This window comes from Mauremys mutica, chromosome 17, assembly GCF_020497125.1.
Source record: "Mauremys mutica isolate MM-2020 ecotype Southern chromosome 17, ASM2049712v1, whole genome shotgun sequence".
Lineage (NCBI taxonomy): Eukaryota > Metazoa > Chordata > Testudines > Geoemydidae > Mauremys > Mauremys mutica.
In genome coordinates this window covers 22,820,918-22,841,962 of record NC_059088.1, presented here as the reverse complement: position 1 = coordinate 22,841,962, position 21,045 = coordinate 22,820,918, and the positions used below count along the sequence as shown (strand labels likewise).

Genomic DNA, 21,045 nt, shown 5'->3' with positions numbered 1-21,045 from the left:
AAATGAGGGGGCCTGGGGGTCAGGACTGGTTTAACTTGTTCCTCCCCACTGTTGTACCAGCAACATGCTGGGTGACTCCTGTACCAACCTTGGGGGCACCTGTTTCCAGGCGGTGGCATCCCTCCCCAGGGGACCCCTGCTCTCAGCGGGTGGGCACGGCAATTCCCCACCCCACCGTCCAATGGCTGATGGAAATGAAGATTAAAATCTATGAGCACAGTCGCCACTCACCTAGACCTCCCGATTCTTGTTCTACGCCTCCCCCATTCCATCTACCCCATCATCCATTTATTTCCTCTGCTTCCTTCCTGCCTTCCACCCCCCGCTCTCCACCGCTCCCTTTCACCCCTTCACTCTGGAAGGCAAAGGAGAGAGGGAACTGGTGAGATGGAGCAGTGGAGGGGATCCCATGCTGGGGTAGTGGGAGCTGGGGCACCCCGTCTTTTCTGAGGCCTTAGGTGGGATGTGAGTAGGGTTGCCAGCTTGGTAATATTTAAAAGCCAGACACTCCAGCAGGAGTGACAGAACCTGCCCTGCCCCCCTATTTCCCCCAAAAGCCCCACCTCTGCCCCTAAGGCCCCGCCCATCCACTCCTCTCCCCGCCCTCCTGCTGTTACCCTTCCATCCCCCGCCTCTCGGGTCAGGAGGGACTCGCCTGTGGAGCCGGGGCTGGGAGCTCCAGCCACCCAACGAAGGTAGGAGGCAGCCCCAGTGAGTAGAGGCTGGTGCGGGTGATGACCCAGCACATCCCCACCTTCCTCGCCGGCAGTAACATTGAATGTCGTTGAATGTCCGGTCAGTAACGTTACATCCACAGTAACGTTGAATGTCCGGTCAGTAAATCTGACTGGACACTGTCTGGTCCCCTTTCAACTGGACTTTCCAGTCAAAAACTGGGCACCTATTCACCCCAGCTGCACAGGGTGAATTTCACAAAAGTTCAGGTAACAAACAGTAGAGTCAGACATGGCCTAGCAACGGGGGCTGCCCAAGATCCGTCAGTCACTCACCTGGCGCTCCCCCCAAACGCGGGGAAGCAGTGACACAAGACAGCCTCATCGAACCACCCAAGTACAACTGCAAATTCAGCCCAGGGAAATAAATGCTTTGGTGGTTGTTCCAAATCACAAAGATAAAGAAATAACTAGGGACAAGCTCCCCAAATGGTTACATTTTCACAAAGACGTGGTTTCTCACTCCTGTCCCACCAGTGATCATTTTTCCACCTGGCCCTGCAACACACTGGGGGACCCCACATTTTTACCAGCTTCCCTTTGATTAACTAAAGCCCTGACCTTGTAACCTGATTAATTTAAGTGGACCCCTGTGCCCATAATGGAGCCCTCTTGGGCTTTGCAGAGATTCAGGGCTCCACCCTCATGAGTCAGATTTTGAAGCATCAGGGCCTGAGAGTTTGTTTCGTCTGTAATCAGGGTGGCTTTGAATTTCTGTCATCCGCTAAGTATCCTACACCTGGCTCTGCTGAACAGACTGAGCCTAAACCTCTCAGACAATTGAAGATATATTTTTTCCTTTTGGAAGAGGATGTGTAATTTCTATTACACACATTGTTTACAGATAAGATTAGATCTGGATCGTCACAGGAACCTCACTGCGGAATTGGAGAGAAGAGAATGCATTTCATATGCTGTAGGGATGTGTGACCTCACGCTGAAACTGTATCCTGCAAGGATTCGGTCAATATGTGTCTGCAAATCCTATTCGAAGTAGGGCAAAGTAGGTCAGATCCAGAAGCAGGGCTCCCCCGCAGCCTGTGCAGTAGAGCAGGGCAGCAGATGTGATTCCCAATGCTGTGCTGGCACTGGCAACTGGGGGTGTGGATTCCAGGTTCACCCTTTCCCTGAATTCTTGCTCATTCAATCGCTCGTCCCATAACTACAGCTACATTTATACCCTTTAGGCCTGACTCCCTGCTACTGTGCATCATGTGCAGTCATGTAAACCTCTGCTGAAAACTGCTGCTATTCTGATTCAGCAACATTATACACCTACTTTGCACAGGTGTAAATGGCTGTGCAGTGGAAGAGAGAATCAGGCCTTTCATCTCTGCTCCGTGTCCTTGGTCCAAGTGCTGCAGGTGGCAAAGGCTGACCTCACTCTGTAGGTCACATTTTATAACAGCAGCAGCACTTGGTTCCATGGCTGGGCTTCTCCGTGGCACAAGGCGACCTCAGGTCATTTCTGACGGTTGGTGTGCTAATGTCTTTGCATAAGACTTATGGGAGCAGCATTGCAAGATACCAACCCAGTTTTGTGCAGCCATGGAAAACACGTTCCCTCGTCCAAGGAATGGCCATAGTTTGCTTGATCTCCCGGGTTGCTAATGATTGCTTTGTGACCTGTATTGTGGAAAATTCATACATGTGGCTAGGATGTGTTGATCCATCTACTTCACCTCTCCACCTCTGACATGGCTTCTGCAACTCTACCGCATGGACTATTTCAGGGGTAGACAATCTATGGCACACGTGCCGAAGGCGGCACGCGAGCTGATTTTCAATGGCACGCACACAGCCCAGATCCTGGCCACCGGTCCGGGGGGGCTCTGCATTTTAATTTAATTTTAAATGAAGCTTCTTAAACATTCTAAAAACCTTATTTATTTTACATACAACAATAGCTTAGTTATATATTACAGACTTCTAGAAAGAGACCTTCTAAAAACGTTAAAATGTATGACTGGCATGCAAAACCTTAAATCAGAGTGACTAAATGAAGACTCGGCACAGCACTTCTGAAAGGTTGCCAACCCCTGGACTAGTTATATCTGTGTGACACGGCCTCCACTCCAACACATTTTGAGACAGCGGCAGTGACAATACTTAGCACTGAAATAGCACTTCACATGCACAAAGCAATGCATAGACATTAATCAATCACAAACACCCCTGTGGGATAGGGAGAGTGAGCTAAAAGTGCCCAAATTCTGGACCAGGCCAATCACGATCATTCATCATTTCAGCTGCTTGTCTCAGGTCTGTCAGGTGGATCTGATGGGAGCATTTTGCCATTAGAGCCCCTACATTGTTCTCAAACAGAGCAGCTAGATTACAGCAAGGCTAAGATTAGCAGTTTAACAGACCACATCTCCAGAGTGCAGTCTGAAGCAGAGCGTCCCTCTATATTTGTGGATAAGAACCGTAGCTGGCAATCCCACATTGGTTTCCTTTGTTCCTGGACATTCGAATGTACCCTTTGTCACCGAACTTTACGCCCCAGCTGACGCAAAGAGAAATAACACAGAATTAAACATTAAGAGAATAAAACACCTTTCTTTATAGGCAGGGTTCCCCTCCCCCATTTTCTCATGTGTTTCAAGCTGTTTAACAAAGTGCATCCAATTCACACCAGTACAGACACATACATGCACAGCTCCACACAGCTTACTCATGCCCCACGCATATCCCAGGAGCATGTTAGTCTATAGATAAATACGGCTCAGTGATGGATTTTCTTTTACCTGTTTTTCACAAGCCAAAAGTCCTTCCCGTCCAGGGTGCCATAGCCGATAACTAGAACTGAATGATTTGGCTCTTCAGTGCAACGTGGATCATCGTAGACTCCTGGAAGGAAAGAATGCGCAATCACAAGGGAGGAAAAAAAGCCAGCAGAGACTTCTCTGCTCAGTAAACTGTTGTGAGCAACAGCACCCACATGGTACCAACATGCCTCTAACCTGGTCCCCTGTAAGGGGGTAAGAATAACAATCCCTCACTCTTTTTTCATCAGTAGGTCACAAGGTGGGTCCGTCTCATTATCTCCATTGTGCAGATGGGGACACTGAGGCACAGAGCAGGAAATGACTTGCTCTGGGAATAGAACCCAGCTCTCCTAAGCCCCAGTCCAGCGCACTGTCCACTGGGAAGTTTAATTTCCTGGCCTGTACAATCATTGGCTCTCCTACTGAGGCAGCCAACTTGGCTAGTGTGAGGTGGGCACCTGCCCCCAAGAACTGGACTCAGACCCTCTATAGGCCACCAAAGAGATGTCAGCTAGGAAAGGACGTCTGACCAGTAGAGCTGAACTACCCCCGAGCAATGAAAAGCTCCATTTTCCCATTCGTCCCTTCAGCTATTTCAGTATCCCAACTCCCATTAACACCAGGAAGGAATCTTCCTCTCACTATGGTCCCCTCACAATGTTCCCTTAAAAGCCCCAAATCCAGCCAGGGGAGAATTCCCCCAGAACAGGAACCGAGTCAGATGTCCACAAACTGTCTTAGGAGGCCCCCTTCGGGAAGCTCTCGCGTAGGGACATTCCAGCCGGGGTTAGGGTCTACAGCAAGTCTGTGGGGTGTTGCTCCCATTAGGTAGCTTGACTTGGGCTGCCATATCTTATGCAACACTCGAGGCTGCCTAAATTATCAACCCCAGAACTGGGCTGAAAGACCATCTTAGAGCTGACCTGAGCTGAGTGTGGTGCAGCTTAAAATTGGCCCCACAATGTCTGATGGTGCCATGGGTGCTGGGGACGCTGCTGCACCCCCTGGCTTGAAGTGGTTCCCATCATATACAGGGTTTACAGTTTGGTTCAGTGGCTCTCAGCACCCGCACTGTACAAATTGTTCCAGCACCTGTGGATGGTGCCCACTAGGGCGAAGGCAAATACAACCCACAAAACAAATTTTAAAAAGCACAGGTTAATATAAGCCACGCCCACTCGGTGGGGTGTTCTGTCTCCCTCTAGTGGTGCCTGGGCCACAGAAAGGTCGACGAGCCTGCCACAGCCTTGTCTAAAAGAGGTTGGGCCTTTTAACTCCAGCAAGAAAGGCTGATGGGTTAAGATCTAGAAGTCCCAATCCCTGCTGCCCACCCCAGCGCACTGGCATTACATTAACATGAGTGAAGGGTCCACACTGGGGTGCTATTTTAATAACACCCTGTAAGACACCAGCAGCTATTGAACCTGGGGTCATTAGCCCTTGAATCACCTTTCGAGCTAAAGGAGCATCTCCGGTCATTTGTTGTTGTTATTAATCTGTGTTACAGTAGCACCTGCCAGCCCAGACATAGACCAGCCACCATGGCGCTAGGCGCTGTACAAACACAGAACAAAAACATCGTCCCTGCCCCAAAGAGCTTCCAATCTAGGGTATGTCCACACTGCACACTCCTTATGGCAGCGTATAGACTATATACACTCCACACAGGTATAAACAGCAGTGTAGACGGCTTAGAGGAGTAAAGACACACCTGAACCCTTAGGGTATATGCCCTACATGGCTTTCTACACGCCCAAGCAAGCCTCCCCCATCTACACTGCTATTTTTAGCAGGGTCATATACTGCTACCTCCCTGCTGCTGTGGCCTTTTCCTGCCGTAGGGAACGACTCCAGCAACGGAAGGTAGTGGGGAAAACTTTGACAGCTCCCACTGCCTCCAGTGCCAGAACCTTCCACTGCTGTGCGTAGCTATGCAGAACAGTGCGGACACAGCCTGCTTTTCACTGCTGTGTATAGCTACACCTCCCCTGCATGCCACCAGCAGTGGTATGCAGTATAGACATGCCATATGTATAGAACAAAAGAGATTAGCTTCCAGCAGTACTAGGCTGTTATCCTCTAGCCAGCTGCCAGAGAGGGACATGTAACACACATTGAACCAAGCGGTCACATGATGGAGCCACTCACAAAATGCAAAACGTGCTTTCACCCACCTGGGGCTTTTGTTTTATAATTACTGCAATGTATTGAGGATCCAAAACATTCCAGGAAATAACAAGAAAACAAGCCAGGTGTCCATGGGAAGAGCACGATGAGCGCGTCTCCTCAGTAACATGCTGCAGAACAAATAGCAACTTCCTCCACATTCTTCTTTCAATTTAAAGAGACAGTCCAGAGAAAGCAAAGACATCACTGCTTCAAACTATGTACTGCACTGGGCAGGAGATGTTCTAGCTTAGAGAACGTACCTGACTTATACAGGAAAAACGAAGGCTTTGCCGCATTTATGACAACAGACACAGGTCCGATATTGGCAACGGCATCCTTCAGGGCTGTTTCATTGGCATGCGGGAGCTCAACAAACTTGGAGCAGGTGGCGGCTCGCGTGGCAGGGTTATAACGACACTTTCCGGACTGGCAGGGGCAAAGAGCAGATGAAACAAAGACATTTCAGCCTCTGGCATGAACATCTGATCCACTCACAATATTTGTTTTTATCTCCCTTCTATTCCCCTCCGTTGTCTGAATCCCTCTCATTTCTTAGACCACTGCTGCTCCATTTGGGGCATTCCTTCTGCCTCTGGCCATCGAGATCAGAGCTGAGGGACTAATCGATTGTTCAGTTCAGTGACTTACCCAGAAAAATAAAAATTAAAAAGTCTGTTTGTTTCAAATCAAAGCATCATTTTTTCATTAGTTTTTTTTCACTGAAACAAAAAATAAATTAAAAAAAAATCATTCAGGTCAAATGAAACCTTTTGAATGTCATTTCAGAATGAGCTGTCAAAATGGTTCATGTTGCAAATGCCCAAATGGTGCATTTTGACATTTCTGGGAGGGAGAGGGGAAATCAGGTTTTTTCCCCAACAAAATATTTGCTGAATTCGGGTTCGAATTCATAGTTTCAGTGCCCTGAAAAATGCATTTTTTTGAAAACTATGTGCCAATTCTTTTTTACCCAGCTCTAATTGGGATGCCCCAATGCTGGTCTCTCTCCTTTCCCATCACTCCGGTAAGAAGAAATGTGAGGACTCAATAAATGACAGCATTAAAAATTTGCAGCACTTGTGTAGCATCTTTCATCTGCGGATCTATGAGACTTGTACGAGCATTAATTAATTAAAAGCCTCCATCCCCGCTGAGATGGAGGGAAGTGTCATTATCTGGGTTTCACGGCGTAGAAGAGTGAGGAACACACAGAGCTCAGATTACAACCCAGGAGTCCTGAGCCCAAGTTCCGCTGCGCTAACCACTAGACACCATCCTTTGCCAGTGCTGGGATTCGAACCCAGGTGGCCTGATTCCCAGGCCCCCTGCTCTAACCACTAGAGAACACTGCCTTGAAGATCCCTTCTCCTGGTCTTTGTGCTGATACAAACAGCAAAGAAAGTCTCAGTAAAACAGGCCACAAAAGATATGTCTACACAGCAATAAAATACCCGCAGCTGGCCTGTGACGCCTAACTCAGGCTCTTGGGGCTCAGGCTGCAGGGCTATACAATTGCAGTATAGACCTTTGGGCTCGGGCTGGAGCCTGGGCTCTGGGACCTAACGGGGGGAGGGTCTCAAACCCTCTGCAATGCAAGCCCAGAGTTAGTAGAACTAGAGTTAGCAGATCCTGGGTTCGGTAACCTATTGCTTGAGCCTCTACACTCATTTGTAACTCCAGGTAAGGAATTGTCGAACCCCGGATCCCAACCTGGAGCTCCAGCGTCTACACTGCGTTATGCAGGGCAGAGTCCAAGCACCGTATCCCACACTTCTAGCACCCTCACAAAATGTGGCCACTCCAGCCCTTTGTTCACAGTGCCTGAGTTCAAACCCTGCGCTTACATTGCAGTGTAGACATACCCAGTGTTTCCAAGCCCAGGCTTGAGCATCCACACTGCTTTGTAAACCTGGGTTTATAGTTGCTGGATCCAGGTCTCACAGCCATGCTAACTGCACCATGCAGACTTTCTGAGTTCGGTCTGCGGCTTGAGCTGCATCCACACTGCAAAGTGACATGGTTTAGACTCAAGTCACAGCAGGATTCGGACTCTGACCCACCCCTCTAGCAGTGCTGTAGGACCTGGGGCTTGAGCGCTGCTGACCTGAGTCAGGCTGCTTTGTGTGTGGATGGAAGGGGAGCCTGGGCTCAAACCTGAGTCAGAACCTGGGCTTAGTGTGCAGTGTAGCCAGACCCTCTCTGTGTCTGTCTGAAACTTGGATACCCACCTGAGCTGCGTACGGATAGGAAGCATCCGAATCAATGCCGTGATTATCGATGATGTACTGGAAGGCGTAGGTCATATATCCGTCCAGGCAGCCCTGGTTCCCGTACATAGTGGAACAGTCGATTAGGTTCTGTGCACTGAGACACACCAGTTTTCCAGTTTTCAGTTTCACCTGGGCTTCTAGGGCGCCGACAGCACTGAAAGCCCAGGAGGAGCTACAGAACCCCTGAAAAACCAGAGAGATGCGCTCAGCCACTGCTGTGATGGGCACCCATGTCAGGAGGGGAACAGATTGAGCCTCCTACCTGATACTTCACATCCGTAACACATCCTTTGTCCCTCCAGTCCACGGAGTCAGGCACTTTGCTGCCAGGGCGTGGCCTGTAGGTGGAATTCCGGTCAGGTCGGTGGGGAACTTTCACTCCAGTTAACAAAGCAGCCACTTCCTCGCTGGTCTAGTTAAAAGAACACACACACCCCTTCAGACTGATGTCCCCTTCGATGTACAGACTGGCCCTGAGCACTGGGGACATTCAGATACAAACTCTGTGTCTCAGGTTCAACTCTTGTTCATTGATACAGTGTTTTCCTTGATGCAGTGAAAAATAGGAGCACGCCTGAATGCTGGGGATCAGCCTGGCTGAAACAACAGCCCATGCTGTAGCTTTGTTTGCCGGGAACTCTGGATTCTGTGATTCTCCACGTGCTAATCCTCCTCCCACTGCACATTGCTGGGGATCATAGAACCCAGGACTAGCGCTGTCAGAAAGTTTTCAGACAAAAACAAATGGTTTTGGTCTGAAAAATGCATATTTGGATTGATTGAAACACTGCGTGAACTCACCTTGAATTTGCAAAATTGTTTCAGCCGGGAAAAAAAAATTCAAAACTAGCCCAAATGTTTGGATTCAAAATGACTTTTCAGTTCAAATTTTACTGCCAGTTCATTTATTTTCTAAAAAGGTAAAACAATCTAGAAAACTAAACTGAACGTGTTGTCCAACCCTAAATGAATTGATTTAATCTTTTTTTCATTTCACCATTGCCATTTCAGGTCCATCTGAAACTAACTTTTGATTGATTGATTTTTCAGCCCCCAAACCAAAAAAAATCTCTTCTTCACAAAGCTCTACCCAGGAGCACCAGCATTGCCAAGTCTCTTGATTTTATTGAGAGTGTCACAATATCTGGTGTTTTCCTTAAAGCACCAATGGGGGGGGGGGGGAGGGTTGTGAGACTTAGACTTTTTTTAAATCCCAGAATTTTTAAGCCCCTCATGTTTTTAGGGGCCAGACTCCTAAATTCTGAATGCTTGGCGTTGGCAGTAACGGGATCTGATGCACAAGCCCCTGCAATTTCATTTAAAGGAGCAACTTCTTTCACCAGCAACGGCCTAGCAGACAGGTTGTGTGTTATTCCACACATGACATTTCTCATGGGGGTAAGGGAAGGTGGCAGACACAGTAAGGTAGAGAAGCAGGAAAAGACGGTTACTCACCTGTAGTAACTGGTGTTCTTCGAGATGTGTTGCTCCTATCCATTCCATTGTAGGTGTGCGCGCCGCGCGTGCACGGTTGTTCGGAACATTTTTAGCCTAGCAACTCCGGCGGGCCGGCTGGCGCCCCCTGGAGTGGCGCCGCCATGGCGGCGCATATATACCCCAGCCGGCCCGTCCGCTCCTCAGTTCCTTCTTGCCGGCTATTCCGACAGTGGGGAAGGAGGGCGGGTCTGGAATGGATAGGAGCAACACATCTCGAAGAACACCAGTTACTACAGGTGAGTAACCGTCTTTTCTTCTTCGAGTGATTGCTCCTATCCATTCCATTGTAGGTGATTCCCAAGCCTTACCTTAGGCGGTGGGGTCGGAATGAGACGTGGCGGAGTGTAATACCGCAGAGCCGAAGGCTGCGTCGTCTCGAGATTGCTGCACCAACGCATAGTGGGAGGCGAAGGTGTGGACAGAAGACCAGGTGGCCGCTCTACAGATGTCCTGGATGGGGACATGGGCCAGGAAAGCGGCCGATGAGGCGTGTGCCCTTGTCGAATGTGCGGTGAGTCGGCACGGGGGAACGCGAGCAAGCTCGTAACACGTTCTGATGCAGGACGTCACCCAGGAAGAAATCCGCTGCGAGGAAACTGGCTCGCCTTTCATGCGGTCGGCTATTGCCACAAACAGCTGGGTCGAACGCCGAAAGGGCTTCGTACGGTCAATGTAGAACGCGAGTGCTCTGCGGACGTCAAGGGTATGCAGCTGTTGTTCCCGAGGCGAGGCATGCGGCTTCGGGAAGAAGACCGGGAGGAAGATCTCCTGGTTGAGATGGAAGGCCGACACCACCTTGGGGAGGAAGCCCGGATGTGGTCGGAGCTGCACCTTGTCCCCGTGAAAGACGGTATACGGGGGATCCGCCGTTAGGGCGCGGAGCTCTGAGACCCGTCTGGCGGATGTGATTGCCACGAGGAAGGCCACCTTCCAGGTAAGGTGGAGGAGAGAGCACGTAGCGAGGGGCTCGAAAGGTGGGCCCATGAGCTGGGCGAGGACCAGGTTCAGATCCCATGTCGGAGCAGGAGGACGCACCTGCGGGTAGAGACGGTCTAGCCCTTTAAGGAATCTTGATACCATCGGGTTGGAGAACATAGAGCGACCTCCTATAGCTGGTCGAAATGCTGACAGCGCTGCCAGGTGCACCCTGAGGGACGAGATTGCAAGACCTTGACCTTTCAGGTACCAAAGGTAGTCGAGGACAGTTTGGATGGGGGCCGAGAAAGGGTTGATACCTCTCTGGTCGCACCATAGGGCAAAGCGCTTCCACTTGGCGAGGTAAGTAGTTCGCGTTGAAGGTTTCCTGCTTTCGAGCAGAACTCGCTGCACCGCTGCGGAGCAATGTCTCTCTGCGTCGGTCAACCACTCAGGAACCAAGCTGTAAGATGTAGCGATTGTAGGTTCGGGTGACGAAGCCTGCCGAGGTCCTGGGTTATGAGGTCCGGCCACAGCGGAAGGGGAATGGGTTCCCGAACCGACAGCTCGAGCAGCAGGGTATACCAGTGCTGCCTCGGCCAGGCCGGAGCGACGAGTATGATGCGGGCGCTGTCTCTCCGGACCTTGAGTAACACTCGGTGGACAAGCGGAAACGGAGGAAACGCGTAGAGAAGAGGCTCTGTCCATGACAGGAGAAACGCATCCGAGAGGGAGCCTGGAGCTTGACCTTGGAAGGAGCAGAACCTGTGGCATTTGCGGTTGGTCCGTGAAGCAAAGAGGTCTATCTGGGGAAAGCCCCACCTCTGGAATATGGAATAAGCGACATCTGGGCGAAGGGACCACTCGTGAGAGGCGAAGGACCTGCTCAGGCGGTCGGCCAACGTGTTCTGCGCTCCTGGCAGAAAAAACGCTTCGAGGCGAATCGAGTGGGCTACACAGAAGTCCCAGAGGAGCAATGCCTCGTTGCAAAGTGGGGAGGACCGTGCTCCGCCCTGCTTGTTGACATAAAACATGGCTGTGGTGTTGTCCGTGTAGACCGCTACGCAGCGGTTCTGCAGGTGAGCCCGAAAGGCGAGACAAGCTAAGCGGATGGCTCTGAGCTCCCGGACGTTGATATGGAGGGAGAGCTCCTGGGGTGACCAGAGACCCTGGGTGTGTTGGTCTCCTACGTGAACCCCCCAGCCGAGTGCCGAGGCGTCCGTCGTCAGGGTGATCGACAGACGAGGTGGGCGGAACGGAACCCCCTCGCATACCGTTTCCGGGTCCAGCCACCAGGTGAGCGTCTGGAGAGCGGGCCTTGCCACCGTTACCACCATGTCTAGGGGATCGCGATGAGGGCGGTACACCGACGCCAGCCACATTTGGAATGGGCGAAGTCGCAGCCTGGCGTGTGCGGTCACAAATGTGGCCGCTGCCATGTGACCCAGGAGGCGGAGGCAGGATCGTACCGTCGTCGTCGGAAAGGCCTGCAGTGCCCGAATGAGGGAGGCCAACGTCTCGTGCCGAGTGCGAGGGAGGCACGCTCTGGCCAGATTGGAGTCCAGGACCGCTCCTATAAACTCCACTCTTTGTGCTGGAACTAAGAGGGACTTCTCGGTATTGACCAGCAGGCCGAGAGACCGGAACAGATGTAGAATCTCGGTCACCTGATGCGCCACCAGCTCGTGGGAGTGGCCCCGAATAAGCCAGTCGTCGAGATATGGGTAGACGTGGATGCGACGACGGCGGAGGGCTGCGGCGACGACCGCCATGCACTTGGTGAATACCCTCGGCGCGGTGGAGAGGCCGAAGGGGAGCACTGTGAACTGGTAATGAGCTCCGTTGACTATGAAGCGCAGGAAGCGTCTGTGGGGGGGGTAGATTGCCACATGAAAGTAGGCATCCCTCATGTCGAGGGCAGCAAACCAGTCTCCCGGATCCAAGGACGGGATAATGGACCCCAAGGTTACCATTCGGAACTTGAGCTTGCACAGGTATCTGTTGAGCTCCCGGAGGTCTAAGATGGGACGAAGGCCTCCTTTCGCCTTGGGGATGAGGAAGTATCTGGAATAGAATCCCCTGCCCCGCCTGCTGGGAGGCACCTCCTCGATGGCACCCACGCTCAACAGAGATTGGACCTCCTGTAAGAGGACTTGCTCGTGAGAGGGGTCCCTGAAGAGGGACAGGGAGGGTGGGTGGGAGGGAGGGGGCGAGATGAACTGTAGGCGGTAGCCGTATTGGACAGTGCTGAGGACCCAGCTGTCCGATGTTACAGATGACCACGCCTGTAGGAAGTGGGAAAGGCGATCGGAAAACAGAAGGGGTGGATCCTGATTGGAGAGAGGTTGGCGGCCCTCGGGCGTCCCATCAAAAGGGCGTCTTTGGGCCTTGAGGGGCCTTGGACGATCCCTGGGCTTGGTTACGCCGCCCGCCCGATGGTCTGCGGCGGAAGGGGGCTGAGCGCCGATTGTTAGGCGGACGAGGTCTGTTGTACTGATAGGGCCGATAAGGTTGACGCCGGAAGGAGCGCCTCTGGGTGGCCGGCGTGTGCATCCCTAATGTGCGGATCGCCACTCTGCCGTCCTTTAGGGTCTGAATGCGAGTATCAGTTTTTTCTGAGAATAGACCCTGCGTCTCAAAAGGAAGGTCCTGGAGCGTATATTGGACCTCCGGCGGCAGAGTAGAGGACTGAAGCCATGCAATGCGACGCATGGTTACCCCTGATGCTATGGTCCTGGCCCCCGAGTCCGCTGCATCTACCGCTGCCTTGATCAAGGTACGGGAAGCCAGCTTTCCTTCCTCCAGCAGCGCCGAGAATTCTCGGCGGGAATCCTGCGGGGTGAGCTCTGTAAATTTCCCTAGGCAGCCCAAGATGTTGAATGTATATCTTGAGAGTAGGGCCATTTGATTGGCGATGCGGAGTTGTAGTCCGCCCGCTGAGTAAATTTTCCGGCCTAACAAGTCCATGCGCTTGGACTCTTTCGATTTTGGCGCAGCGGCGGGCTGTCCGTGTCGCTCCCGGTCATTAACAGAATGGACCACGAGAGAGTCCGGAGCCGGGTGAACATAAAGGTATTCGTACCCCCTCGGGGGGACCGAATACTTTCTCTCAACTCCGCGTGCCGTAGGCGGGACAGAGGAGGGCGACTGCCAGATAGCGGCATTGTTCTTTTGTATTGTCCGGATGAAGGGGAGTGCTACCCTCACGGGGGCCTCCGCTCCCACCACGTCTGTGATGGGGTCATCCACCTCCTGGACTTCTTCCACGGGTAGGTTGATGGCCTTAGCTACCCTTCTGAGAAGGTCCTGGTGTGCCTTGATGTCGAGCGGTGGAGGTTCCGACGGTGCCGCCCCTGCCACCGCCTCATCGGGGGAGGAGGATGAGGAAGGACCGGGTAGCACTTCTTCCGGTGCCTGCTCCGTGTCTGCGGGAATAGGTGCCCGCGTTTCATGGCCCAAGTGCGTGCCGTGGGCGGCGGCCTGTGGAGTGGGGGACGGAGGCGGCCTGCTGACCGTGGCTACCGGTACCGACCGCACCGAGCCTGGCTGTCGCGGCGGAAGGGGAGGACCCAGTTCATGTTCGGCCCAAGGCACCCAAAATCCCCACTGCTGAGGTCCCTGCTCTGGCGGGAGGGACCCCGGCCGGAAGTCAATGGCGCTGCCCTCAGGGGACACGACTGAGGGCTCTCTTGATGGCCGGGGGGGGCCGACGCGGTGGCCGGGCGGACGTCCGGTGCCGGAGTGAAGCGCCCCCGCGGTGCCGCCGGGCGGTGCCGGTCGTCACATGGTGTAGCCGGCGAACGGGACCTGCGCGCGGGTCGGTGCTGGGAGGTCGACCGGCGGTGCCGGGAGCTCGACCTACGGCCCCTGGAGGTTGACCTTCGGGCCCGGGAGCTCGACCGGCGGCCCCGGGAGCTCGACCTGCGGCGTCGGGAGCGCGAGCGACGGTGCCGGGAGCTCGACCGACGGTGCCGGGATGCGGATCTGGACCGCGTGCGGCGGCGCCTGGAGCGGCTTCGTGACTCTCGACGCCTCTCGCGGTGCCTGGAGCCGGACCTTGTGCGGTGCCGGCGAGTCGGCGACCGGGACTTGGAACGTCGTCGGGAGTGCGACCGGTACCGCGACTGGGAGCGGTACCGGGACTGCGACCGGCGAGGGGACGGGGAGCGTCGTCTCGACGTGGATCGCCGTGCCCGGTGCGGCGGGGAGCGGTGTCGTGAGCGAGATCGGGACCGAGATCTGGCGGCGGTGCTGCGATCAGCTCGGAGGCCCGGGGACAGGGGGCGCATCATAAGTGGCTTCCCCATAGACTTGAGAGTCCGCACCGGTGGCACCGGCAGCTGAGCGCTTGCATCAGCGGTCAGGTCAATCAAATGTCTTGCCGTCGCGAACGCCTCGGGCGTGGACGGCAGCCTCAGCTCCTCCTCAGTAGGTACCGGGGAGCCGGGCGGTGCCGGACTCGACGGGCCTTGCGGCGCCGGAGTCGACAGCACGGTGCACGTTTTGTGCACAGCCTCAGCCTGCACCGTTACAGTCGGAGGCGGCTGGGCTAACGGTCTCTTGTGCTTGTCCGAGACCGTCTTCGGCACTTTGCGCTTCTTTCCCGGGGAGATGGAGCGGTGCCGGGTCTTCGGTGCCGGGTGCCGAGATGCATCATCGGCACCGGGGCGGCTGGGTGCGGTCGGCACGCTGCTAGCTGAGGCAGTCTTTGGCGCCGCCGGTGCCGGTGCCGGAGGTTGGAGGGCTGACTCCATGAGGAGTTGTTTCAACCTTGAGTCCCGCTCCTTCCTCGTGCGAGGCCTGAAAGCGACGCAAATGGGGCACTTGTCCGACCGGTGCGCCTCTCCAAGACAGCGGAGGCAGGAGTCGTGCGGGTCACTCACCGGCATAGACCGCTGGCAAGCCGCGCAGGGCTTGAAACCCGCCGGTCCGGGCATAAGCCCGCACCGGGGCGGAAGAAGAGGGCTAACCCCTCTAATTCCCTAATGACTATCTTAACACTAACTATGGACTAACTATAGAACTATTAACAAACTTAACAACTATGATAACTATATACTCTAAGAATTCGGAGAACGCTAAGGCTGTGGAGGAGAGCAGATCACTCCACTGTTCCTACTAGCCGTCACGGGCGGAAAGAAGGAACTGAGGAGCGGACGGGCCGGCTGGGGTATATATGCGCCGCCATGGCGGCGCCACTCCAGGGGGCGCCAGCCGGCCCGCCGGAGTTGCTAGGCTAAAAATGTTCCGAACAACCGTGCACGCGCGGCGCGCACACCTACAATGGAATGGATAGGAGCAATCACTCGAAGAAGAACCAACAGGAATGAGAGTCCCACACTCTTGACCTCACATGCACTGTATGTGCAAGGTCACACTGCTTGGAGGATGCCATTTGATACAGAAATATGCTGGGGGGAAGGGGTTCACACCAGCAGCGGGCTAGCAGGGGGTGGAGTACCTGCACTTAAAAAATCAGGACTACCCCCCTGATGGCAGATTTCCCACACCCCCCCCTAACCCAAGCGCGTAGAACAAATATTTGCACAGCTCTCGGGAGCGGTGACAGGGGCAGGTTGCTGCTGGAGGACGTGGAGGGGTGCTGTGGTTTCTGGGCTGACCTCTGCAGGGCTCATAGTGACCATGGATTAGCTGGAGCTTATCCTGCCCGTATTTCAGATACATTCTCTGGCCACAGCACCCCCAGGGAAATAGAGATAATTCCCAGATGCCCAGTCACTTGGTCTATTTTTTTTTTAAACTTACCATGTCTGCCAGGTGGTTCATGCCCAGCTCATAGGAATGCAGCCCCAGTGAGTGCTCAAGGTTATGCAGCATAACGAGCTTGAGGTTCTTTTCCCAGGTCACGCGCCGTTCCCCTTCCTCTTTCTGGAACCAAAGCACAGCCCGCAGGTTACTATGCAGTAGCCCAGAGGAAACCATCAGCAGTATAAGTGAGTTATAGTTCTACAGCGCCTTTTTATTCTTCAGGAACCCACAGTATTCTTGCCAGCAAGTTAAAGTAGTATGTGCTGGATGAATGGACTATAAGGTGGATAGAAAGCTGGCTAGATCATCGGGCTCAACGGGTAGTGATCAATGGCTCTATATCTAGTTGGCAGCTGGTATCAAGCAGAGTGCCCCCAGGGTCGGTCCTGGGGCCGGTTTTGTTCAATATCTTCATTAATGATCTGGAGGATGGCGTGGGCTGCACCCTCAGCAAGTTTGCAGGTGACACTAAACTGGGAGGAGTGGTTGATACGCTGGAGGGTAGGGATAGGATACAGAGGGACCTAGACAAATTAGAGGACTGGGCCAAAAAAAATCCGATGAGGTTCAACAAGGACAAGTGCAGAGTCCTGCACTTAGGATGGAAGAATCCCATGCACTGCTACAGACTAGCGACCGAATGGCTGGGCAGCAGTTCTGCAGAAAAGGACCTAGAGGTTACAGGGGACGAGAAGCAGGGCCACCCAGAGGATTCAGGGGGCCTGGGGCAAATTGCCCCACCCTCTGGGCAGCCCTGACGAGAAGCTGGATCTGAGTCAACAGTGTGCCCTTGTTGCCAAGAAGGCTAACAGCATTTTGGGCTGTATAAGTAGGGGCATTGCCAGCAGATCGAGGGACATGATCATTCCCCACTATTCGACATTGGTGAGGCCTCATCTGGAGTCCTGTGTCCAGTTTTGGGCCCCACACTACAAGAAGGATGTGGAAAAATTGGAAAGAGTCCAGCGGAGGGCAACAAAAATGATTGATGAGGAGAGGCTGAGGGATCTGGGATTGTTTAGCCTGCAGAAGAGCTGAATGAGGGGGAGATTTGATAGCTGCTTTCAACTACCTGAAAGAGGGTTCCAAAGAGGATGGATCTAGACTGTTCTCAGTGGTAGCAGATGACAGAACAAGGAGTAATGGTCTCAAGTTGCAGTGGGGGAGGTTGGATATTAGGAAAAACTTTTTCACTGGGAGAGTGATGAAACACTGGAATGGGTTATCTAGGGAGGTGGTGGAATCTTCTTCCTTAGGAGTTTTAAGGCCCGGCTTCAAGAAGCCCTGGCTGGGATGATTTAGTTGGAGATTGGTCCTGCTTTGAGCAGGGGGTTGGACTAGATACCTCCTGAGGTCCCTTCCAACCCTGATATTCCATGATTCTATAATACAGACTGGGGAATGGAGGGGGACAGGGAAGCAATGAGATAACACAGGTCTGCATGATCAGCAGTGGTCCCAGCACACCAGGGGGCTAACCAGCAAGTTTCTGTAGGCTTCACACGACAAAGGAGAGTTTTGAGGAGGGATTTGAAGGTGGATAATGACTTGAGGGAGCTTTACTGATTGGTCCCAGAGCTCCTCCCAAGCATGCAGGGGGGAAAGCAGGAAGAGGCTTGTTTGAAAATGTAACGCTTGGGTGAGCAGTACGGTACTACGCTTTGTCGTAGGGATTTGCAAAAATGTTGCCCAGATCCTGCAACACTCACTCAAGTAAAACTTCCTGGGAAATCAAGGGGAGTCTTAACAAGTTAAGCGTGGCAGGAGAAGAGCAGGAGGCAGCGGTCTCAGCGAGAGCTGGCATAGGGCTGGCATGCTATGATCCCGGATACCTGCTGACCTGAGAGGAGATGGTGACAGAAATCCCCCTCCCCTAATTTAACCCCACAGCCGCACAGAGCCCACCTTGTGGCTGTATTGCTTGCCATAGGTTTTCTTCCAGAGCTCCCAGTGGTTATCCAGCGTCAGGTCTGAGTGTAGATGTGCAGTAGCAGCAGCAGCAAGAGAGACCAAGACGATACAAACCAACAACTTCATTCTGCTCAGCTAGGGAAGAAAAAAAAAAGAGCATGCTGGTGAAAGATAATATCTGCATGGTTAAGTCAATTTCCTCCACTCAGTGATGGTGCAAAAAATCCAGCACTGACTTGCTGAGATTTCTCCACTCTCTCTGCCATGAGCCAAGTGTCAAGAAGCAAACCCTGATCCTGCAGCAGCTCTCACACTGAGCCATCCGGCAGCTTGTACCTTGGGGGCGAGGGGGCAGGGGCTTCCTGGGACCCCACACGACAACAACAGACTTGAAAGGAAAACAGAGCTGGGTCAATGGATAATATCACCCAGCTACTTCTACAGCTCCTGAACTGGATCTTGGACCTGGACGTGGGCATCAGAGCCTGGGATAAGGTGATCCAGTGGGGATGGAGGGATGGAGCTAGCGAAAGTCCGAGACATTCCCAGCTGGGGTGGGAATTGATGTAGCTTCACTGAGGTCAATGGGTTTGATACCTAGCTGGTGTAAACTGGTGTAACTCCATTCTGGTCACTGGAGCTAGGCTGATTTACACCAGCTGAGGATCTGGCCCAGAGAGATGTAGGTGAAGAGGGATTGGATTTTCAAAGGAGCCCAGTCAAGACCGATACACATGGGTGTCCACTGATGCAAATTCTCTACAAACAAAATTCCTCAAATACATTGTTCCAAACACGACAAAGAGGAGATTTAAAATACAAGGGGAAAAAGAGAAAGTCAAACATACCTACTGGGAGTTCACCTGGTGGAGATTTCTAGGCAGGAACCTTGAACTGATCAGCAGGCAGCAAGAATTCCCCCAAATTCTCCTCCCAAGGTTGGCTCCTGAGTGAACCCTAACACCCCTCCTGCTCTGACTGCATGCTGAGAAATAGGAGTTCGGTTTACGCTGCCAGGTTCGACACATGGGACTGTGAATGGGGAAATGGCAGGACCTCTGGTTTCACGTTTACTGTGATTGTATCAAAATAGGGATGTTCACTATGGCATCAGGCTGATTTCCAGTCCCCAGCCCTAGAACACTAAAATCAGGTGTTTTTCCTTCCCTTCCCAGACCCTACAGCACATGATTTGGAGTGTTAAAAAATAAACTTGCAGAGTCAACATTTTCAAAAGCTCAGACCGATTTAAGTGATCATCAGTGTTATGGTAAAACCTAGAGATCCCAGCTGAGATCAGGGCCCTGTTTGTGCAGGGTTCTGCATGAACACAGCGGGAAAGACAGAGCCTGCCCCCCTGAGCTCACAAGCTAAATAGATGAGACAAAGGGGAAACTGAGGCAGAGATCAGGGAAGCAGTTTGCCCAAGGTCACACAGCAGGGCAACGGTAGAGTAGGGACTAGAACCCAGATGTCCTGAGTCCCAGTCCCAGTCCCAGGCCTCCTTCATTGGCATTTGGGCACCCAGCATGTTCGCTAAGCTAGTTTCTGATTCATCTTTAACTGCCTGAGCACTCAGCATTGGGTGGGGTTTTCAGAGGCACCCAGGCAATTTCCTGGGTGCACAGGACTGAGCAGAAATTCCCTCCAGGTGCACATGAGACCCAAAACCCCAACTACAGACCCTGAATTTTGTTTTTGCCAGTTGGGTGCACCTCTCCGCCTCCTCTTGCCCCGTGAGAGCAGCGGGAGGACCTCAAGGGAAAGATGCCCTGTGGGGTCCCGGCAGGGTGACCAGATGTCCCATTTTTAAAGGGACAGTCCCATTTTTGGGGACTCTCTCTTATATGGGCGCCTATTACCCCTCATCCCCTGTCCCGTTTTTTACGGTTGCTGTCTGATCACTCTAGGTCTCGGGGTTGGGGAAGGAATAGGCCGAGCAGGGGTGGGGCCTCAGGGCAGTGCACAGGTGGAGCAGAGGGGGGGCCACAGCCCAGGCGCCAGGGCCCACAAAAGATTAATCTGGCTAAGCACCCCCTGGTTTTTTCGGTGGGTGTTTGATCCCTGGAACACCCACCGAGTCAGCCCCAATGGCCAGCTGCATTAGAGCAGGGTGTCACCTTCCCACCCCGCTCCTCCACCATTCGCTGCATTAGGTTGGTGTAGTGGTAGCAGCCATGTGGTTAGAGCCGGTTGGAAAATTCTCTGTGGAACAATTTTTCCGTTGGGAAAGTTTGTTTGGTTGAAATCGAAACATTTTGCTGGACCCCCTGACAATTTCTATGAAACTTTCAATGGAAGAGTTCCAGAACATTTTGGTTTGACAAAAAGAACAGGAGTCCTTGTGGCACTTTAGAGACTAACACATTTATTTTAGCATAAGCTTTCGTGAGCTACAGCTCAGCTCATGAAAGCTCATGCTAAAATAAATTTGTTAGTCTCTAAGGTGCCACAAGTACTCCTCTTCTTTTTGCGGATACAGACTAACACGGTTGCTACTCTGAAACCTGTCATTTTGGTTTGACTTTCTCTTTTCTAAATATAAATATAATATCAAAACTCAACTTTGCGTATCCTGGGCCGACACAGCTAGAACAACACTGCAACGCAGTCATTTTGAGTTTTCCAAAGCAGAATATTTCTTACCACACCACATTTAGCTATTTTAACTTTTTGTCCCAATTTGGGATAACAACATTTCAAAATGTTGGAATTTCCCATTGGACCGAAAATCCCTTGATTGGCCTGCTTCACCCAGTCAGAGCTGCATCATTACGTTCAGCTTAACAGGAGTTTGAAACTTTTCTTTGCTAAAATATCTCATTGAGACGGCAAAAACCAAAGCATAGAATGGGCATGATTTGAATTTTTTTCATAGCACTTTGATGGAAAACAAATTGATATAGAGAAAAGAAAAAAAATAGAGTTAAAAAAAAATCACCCCTTTCATCATTTTTTCACCAGATTGTCTTTTTGCACAAAATCACAAAGAGCTGGGATCTCTCCGCTGGT

The 21,045-nt window shown here is 52.5% G+C and overlaps 1 protein-coding gene across 2 annotated transcripts in view; it reads right to left on the bottom strand.

Moving 5' to 3' along the window:
* Positions 1-18,164, bottom strand: part of LOC123352231 (cathepsin S-like) — a 29,133-nt gene extending 10,969 nt beyond the window's left edge. Inside the window, exons 1-7 of one of the 2 annotated variants that reach the window (XM_044992081.1) lie at positions 18,028-18,164; positions 16,120-16,242; positions 8,204-8,353; positions 7,900-8,124; positions 5,932-6,097; positions 3,482-3,584; positions 3,104-3,240 (exon numbers count right to left, since the gene is read on the bottom strand). In XM_044992081.1, coding sequence (XP_044848016.1) covers positions 3,141-3,240; positions 3,482-3,584; positions 5,932-6,097; positions 7,900-8,124; positions 8,204-8,353; positions 16,120-16,242; positions 18,028-18,159 — 999 coding nt within the window. In that variant the 5' untranslated portion in view covers positions 18,160-18,164 and the 3' untranslated portion in view covers positions 3,104-3,140. Of the gene's footprint in view, positions 1-2,659; positions 3,241-3,481; positions 3,585-5,931; positions 6,098-7,899; positions 8,125-8,203; positions 8,354-16,119; positions 16,243-18,027 lie in introns of those variants that run through there. The other variant, XM_044992080.1, reaches the window with a different exon arrangement.
* Positions 18,165-21,045: the final 2,881 nt, after the last annotated feature.